This window comes from Rhinopithecus bieti, unplaced genomic scaffold, assembly GCF_001698545.2.
Source record: "Rhinopithecus bieti isolate Rb0 unplaced genomic scaffold, ASM169854v2 scaffold_17677, whole genome shotgun sequence".
Taxonomy (NCBI): Eukaryota; Metazoa; Chordata; class Mammalia; order Primates; family Cercopithecidae; genus Rhinopithecus; species Rhinopithecus bieti.
The window spans coordinates 193,404-199,987 of NW_016808829.1; the positions used below are offsets into that span (position 1 = coordinate 193,404).

The 6,584-nt window shown below is 38.4% G+C and overlaps 1 protein-coding gene across 1 annotated transcript in view; it reads left to right on the plus strand.

Moving 5' to 3' along the window:
* Positions 1-5,803, plus strand: part of ZNF461 (zinc finger protein 461) — a 32,218-nt gene extending 26,415 nt beyond the window's left edge. Inside the window, 3 exon segments of the mRNA XM_017887341.1 lie at positions 398-466; positions 4,187-4,475; positions 4,477-5,803. Of these exon segments, the coding sequence (XP_017742830.1) occupies positions 398-466; positions 4,187-4,475; positions 4,477-5,575 (1,457 nt within the window). The 3' untranslated portion in view covers positions 5,576-5,803.
* The last annotated feature ends 781 nt before the right edge of the window (positions 5,804-6,584 follow it).

Consider the following 6,584-nt stretch of genomic DNA (forward strand, 5'->3'; position numbering starts at 1 on the left):
TCCGTCTAAAAAAAAAAAAAAGAAATACACAGTCTCAGCCAGGTGCAGTGGCTCACACCTGTAATCCCAGCACTCTGGGAGGCTGAGGTGGGCAGATCACCAGAGGTCAGGAGTTTGAGACCAGCCTGGCTAACATGGTGAAACCCCATTTCTACTAAAAATACAAAAAATTAGCCAGGCGTGTTGGTGCGTGCCTGTAATCCCAGCTACTCGGGAGGCTGAGGCAGGAGAATTGCTTGAACCCAGTAGGCGGAGGTTGCAGTGAGCCGAGATTGTGTCATTGCACTCTTGGGCAACAAGAGCAAAACTCTGTCTATAAAAAAAAAAATACATATTCTCTTTTCATTGTATAATAAAATATTATTCTAAAATGAAGCATTCTTTTGTTTCCATGTAGGTACATGGAAAACTTGGGGATTTCACAATAATTTCTTGGACAATAATGAGGCTACAGACATAAAAGCAGGTATAAATAAATACAGTTTTTAAGAGCACAGTAGAAGTACTGATAACAAAGCTAATCTCTGAAAGTACATGTTTATTCCCCAAACCTACTATAGAAACTTCTAGAACACACAGAAACACATAATCACGCATTCTGTTAGATTTCAGAATGTGACATTATTGCACTTCTAGTAGTCTCTCAGAAACTCCCCTGTCCAGTGGTAAGAGAATAAGTAAAAAAGACAAATGTCTCAGGATTAGTATGAAAATAGCTTTGACCTTATAGACTTCCTGATAGGGTCTCAGGTATCCTCCATGGTCCTGGGACCACCCATTGCGTACTGCTGCTATATAGTAATGAAAATGAAGAAACTACTACTATATGTAATAGTACAAATGAACTTCACACATGATACTGGACAGAAGGTACTGGAGAAAAAAAGTATATCCTATATCATTCCATTTATTTGAAATTCAGAAATAGACAAAAACCACTGCATGGTGTGAGAAGGCAGGATACTGCTTACCTTTGGTGGGTAAGGTAAGCCCGGGAAGGGCCTTGAGGGCTCTGGGTTCCTGGCAATGTTCTGTTTCTTGGTTAAGTGGTGGTTTCACAGGTATGTTCACTTAGTAAAAACGTCTTCTGTAAGGAAGTGATGTAGAAAAGTGTGTGTTTGTGCTTATATCTGTACCTAATAAGTATGTGTGTGAGTGTAGTGGTTGTTTTAAACATGTCTGCTGGCCAGGTACAGTGGCTCATGCCTGTAATCCCAGCACTTTGGGAAGCCAAGGCGGGTGGATCACCTGAGGTCGGGAGTTCAAGACCAGCCTGGCCAGCATGGTGAAACCCTGTCTCAACTAAAAATACAAGAATTAGCTGGGCATAGTGGTGGGCACCTGTAATCCCAACTACTTGGGAAGCTAAGGCAGGAGAATCGCTTGAACCCAGGAGGCAGAGGTTGCAGTGAGCCGAGATCGCGCCATTGCACTCCAGCCTTGGCTACAGAACAAGACTTTGTGCCCCTCCCCCACCAAAAAAAAAAACACACACACACCATGTCTGCCATTTCTGTGACAGTCCTTGAACCCCCCCACCAAAAAAAAAATGGAGTCTAACTTCCTGCTTTGAAAATGGGACAGCCCTAAGTGACTTGTTTCCAGCAAATAGAACTACTTTGTGATTTCTGAGGCTAGGTCATAAAAGTAGACAGCTTGTGCCTAGCATATGCTCACATACCCTCCCTCCCTCCCTGCATTTCCCATATGCTTTTGGAGTCTTGAGTTGCAGGTAAGAGGGCATCTGTTACCTTGAAACAGCTATGCTGGGCATACCATGTAGAGAGACCACGTAAGGATAGAAAGCCTCAGGCATCGTAGCTGTTACAGTCCCAAGCTTTACATATTTCCTCAGGTCTGGTATCAGACATGTGAGTGAGGAAGCTATTGGAATGATCCAGCCTGACCAATGTGTGACTGTCACTGGAGAAACACCAAGTAAGGAATGCCTAGTTGAGCTCAGTTAATCCTCAGGACTGAAAGATAATGATAAATGGGTCTGGTGTGGTGGCTCGTGCCTATAATCTCAGCACTTTGAGAGGCTGAGGTAGGAGAATCACTTGAAACCAGGGGTTCAAGACCAGCCTGGGCAATAAAGTGAGATCTTTTCTCTACAAAAAAAAAGATTTAAAAATTAGCAGGGCATAGTGGCGCACCCCTATAGTCTCAGCTTCTCCAAAAGCTGAGTGAGGTAGGAGGATTTCTTGAGCTCAGGAGGTCGGGCCTGCATGAGCTGTGATTGCACCACTGTACCCACTCTCACGTGGGTGACAGAGCATGACTTAGTCTTCACTAATAATTACAACAGCAGTAGTAATAGTAATAATAAATGGCTTACTGTTTTAAGCCACTCAGTTGGAGTGGCTTGTTATAGATAAGCAAGTACATGGTTTATTTATGTATGTGTTTATATATAAAATCAGTGCAGTAGATGTAGGAGTGAATAGAAACATGGAGAGATGTTCAGTAGTTAATACAAATTTAAGGGCATTAAATGATTGATTGTCAACTGTTATCTTTGTATTGTTTCTCTTCATCTTAATTCCTTTTCCTTAATAATTTAATTCATTTATTCAGCAACTGATTATTGAATACTTATTATATTGTAAAGGTTGGTTTTATAGTGATTTCTCTATCCTTGAGTAGCTTTGTGGGTTAAAAAAAAAATACACACACACACACATATATATATATTTTTGAGACAGAGTCTCACTCTGTTGCCCAGGTTAGAGTGCAGTGGCATGATCTTGGCTCACTGCAACCTCCACCTCCCGGTTTAAGGAATTCTCTTGCATCAGCCTCCCAAGTAGCTGGGATTACAGGCGCGCACCACCACGCCCGGCTAATTTTTGTATTTTTAGTAGAGACAGGGTTTCATCATGTTGGCCAGGCTGGTCTCGAATGCCAGACCTCAAGTGATCTACCTGCCTAGGTCTTCCAAAGTTCTGGGATTACAGGTATAAGCCACCATGACTGGCCAAATATTAAAAAGATGAAAATAAATGAATATGTAATTCCAGTAGTACTTCAGGAAGGACTCCATTAGGTAATATTATCGGGAATACACTTTTGAGGAAGTGACTTTTACTCTGAGACTTGGATGAAATGAAGCCCGCTCTACAAAAAATCTAGGCAAAAAGATACTTAGCTCATGGAAGAGGCTATGAAACTCTAACATAGGAAAGGCTTTGGCATGTCCTAGTTGTTGACAGATTAATTTCGTTATAACCTAATGAATAAAAAGGAATTGGACTCAAAATGAGATTATATTGATTAGCAGAAGACTTGTATTCTTATGACAAGGTGCTGAAGTTTTAAAATTTCCGTGGGAAGCTGTATTTGTATATATGTAGATTAAGCTGCTTGTGACAGAGACCCAGAACAATAGTGATTGAAACCATATAGATGTTTAAATTAATTTTCTTTTTTTTTGATACAATGTCTATAACCCAGGCATAGAAATCTAATTTTCTCTTGCATTAAAATCCAAGCTGGAAAGGTACCTACTCTGCAAAACCATTATTTCACAGACATGACAGCAAATCAATATTGCCATCAGCTTTGTTGAGGAAGAGGGAAAACAAGCAATATAGGGCTTGGGCCACCTGACTCTTAAGGAAAGAACTCAGATGGTATTACATAATATTTCTGTATTTCTTTAGGCAGAACCCAAGTTGCATGGCATTCCCAGCTGTAAAGGAGCTTGGGAAATGCAGAGTTTATATTGGTGGCTTTTTTCTCAAATAAAAAGCCGTGGGTGCAATTGATATTTTTAAAAAAGGAAAATAGATATTTGGCAACAGCTGACAATCTGCCACATAAACCTTTGGCCTGATAGTGTTAAACATATGGACTCGGACTCAGTTGACCTCATTCTAAGACCAACTCTCTTAAATTCTGATTGAGTTGATTTAGAATGTTTCCTAAACATCCATAATTGCAACAAACTCTCAAGGTAATTCAGAGGCAGATCAAAATTTCAGTACCATTGAACTGACTTATTTCCCTAATTAACTCCTTCATTTGAGTGCTCTCATTTCCCTGTGCTCCTTTACCCACATAAGAGTTCTCCAAGCCTTTTATTTCTTATGTGAATTATTTGCAGTTATCTCTCATTGCTACCATAGATATTTTATTTCTCTTATAGTACAAAATCAGGAGTTAAAATGTATTTCTTATCTTTCAGACTTGGCATCCAGAGATGAGCCCCAGAAGTTACCTCCAAAAAGTGATATTTATGAAACCGAATTATTCCAGTGGGTTAACATGGAAGAATTTAAAAGCCATAGTCCTGAGAGATCAATTTTCAGAGATATCTGGGAAGGCAATTGTCATTTTGAGCAACATCAGGGACAAGAGAAGGGTTATTTTAGACAACTTATGATTAACCATGAAAACATGCCCATTTTTAGCCAACATGCTTTACTCACTCAAGAATTTTATGATAGAGAGAAAATCTCTGAATGTAAAAGTGTAGAAAATCTCCAGTTACCATTTACATTTTAGTCACCACAAAAGAACTCATTCTAAAGAACTTTCCGAATATAAAGAATGCACAGAAATTGTTAATACACCATGCCTTTTTAAACAACAGACAATTCAAAATGGTGACAAATGCAATGAGTGTAAAGAATGTTGGAAGGCCTTTGTTCATTGCTCACAACTTAAACAACATCTAAGAATTCATAATGGTGAAAAACGCTATGAATGTAACGAATGTGGGAAGGCCTTTAATTATGGTTCAGAACTTACTCTACATCAAAGAATTCACACTGGTGAGAAACCTTATGAATGTAAAGAATGTGGGAAGGCCTTTAGACAGCGATCACAGCTTACTCAACATCAGAGACTTCATACTGGTGAAAAACCCTATGAATGTAAGCAATGTGGGAAAGCTTTTATTCGTGGCTTTCAACTTACTGAACATCTGCGACTCCATACTGGTGAGAAACCTTATGAATGTAAAGAATGTGGAAAGACTTTTAGGCATCGCTCACATCTTACTATACATCAGAGAATTCATACTGGTGAGAAACCCTATGAATGTCAGGAATGTGGGAAGGCCTTTAGCTATCACTCAAGCTTCTCGCACCATCAGAAAATTCATTCTGGCAAGAAACCTTATGAATGTCATGAATGTGGGAAGGCGTTTTGTGATGGCTTACAACTAACCCTACATCAGAGGATTCATACTGGTGAGAAACCCTATGAGTGTAAAGAATGTGGGAAGACTTTTAGACAGTGTTCACACCTCAAAAGACATCAGAGAATTCATACTGGTGAGAAACCTCATGAATGCGTGATATGTGGTAAGGCCTTTAGACTTCATTCACACCTTATTCAACATCAAAGAATTCATACTGGTGAGAAACCCTATGAATGTAAGGAATGTGGGAAAGCCTTTAGCTATCATTCAAGCTTCTCACACCATCAGAGAATTCATTCTGGAAAGAAACCTTATCAATGTGGGAAGGCGTTTAATCATGGATTACAACTTAACTTACGTCAGACTCTTCCTACTGGTGAGAAGCCAGTCAGGTTTCCTCTCCTCCCTCCCCATCCTAGTCTAGCATGAAATTTGTTGATGGAAATATACATTGTCTTTGTTTTATTTAAGGAAAATGTTGGTAAGCCACCATGTTTCATTAGTATTGATTTATTTAATTCTTGAAAATCAAATGTTTTTAAGTGAGAAAATGGAAAACTAATTAAAGTGTAAATTTTGCTCTCATTTTAATGCTGTTTCTGAGTTATTGTATTAACCATTATTGAGAATAAATTTTCTTTTTTTATTGACAATAAATTTTCTAAAATTACATGTTTCACTGAAACCAGTGAAATATAGCATAAATAAAATGAAAACAATTTCCTCTCATCCCACAAATCTCTGCGATAACCAGTATGTGTATTTCTTCTTCCTTTATGCTCAAACAGCCTGTACACAGAAAGTGTTTGTTCCATGTGTTTGGAGGAGCTTTTACCCCCTATATGGACATTTGACAGCATCTTGTCCTTTTCACAATAATCATGAATACTTTTCTAGGTCAGTACATAAAGATGTAACCCATTCTTTGTAAGGTTCAGAATATTTCTAGAATGGAATGGGTATTTTGAGCCATTACCTACTACAGACATTCAAGTTGTTTCTAATGTTCACCTGGAACTCTAGTTTTACCTTCTTTTCTTTGTGTTGTGCAGATTCCCAACAGTGGGATTAAAGAGTATCTGGCGTTATGTATTTTGGCATGTCATTTATTTTTTAAAACCTTCTAAATTTTTTGTTTAATAGAAGCATACATTATAAAATTCAAAAATTACCAAAAATGTGAAAATTAATTCTTCCCTAACATCCAGTTCTGTAGCCACTCACCTTCTCTCCACAGGTGCAACAACTGCTAGCAGTTTCTTTTTATTCTAACAGGAATATTTCATGTAAATTTCATGAATTTTTGGACAAAAGTAGGTTATTCATAATACGTGATTTATTACACATTCTCATCGTAAGTTCACATTTGGCCCACTTCATTTTTTTTTTTTTTTTTTTTTTTGAGACACACCCAGGCTGGAGTCCAGTGGCACAATCT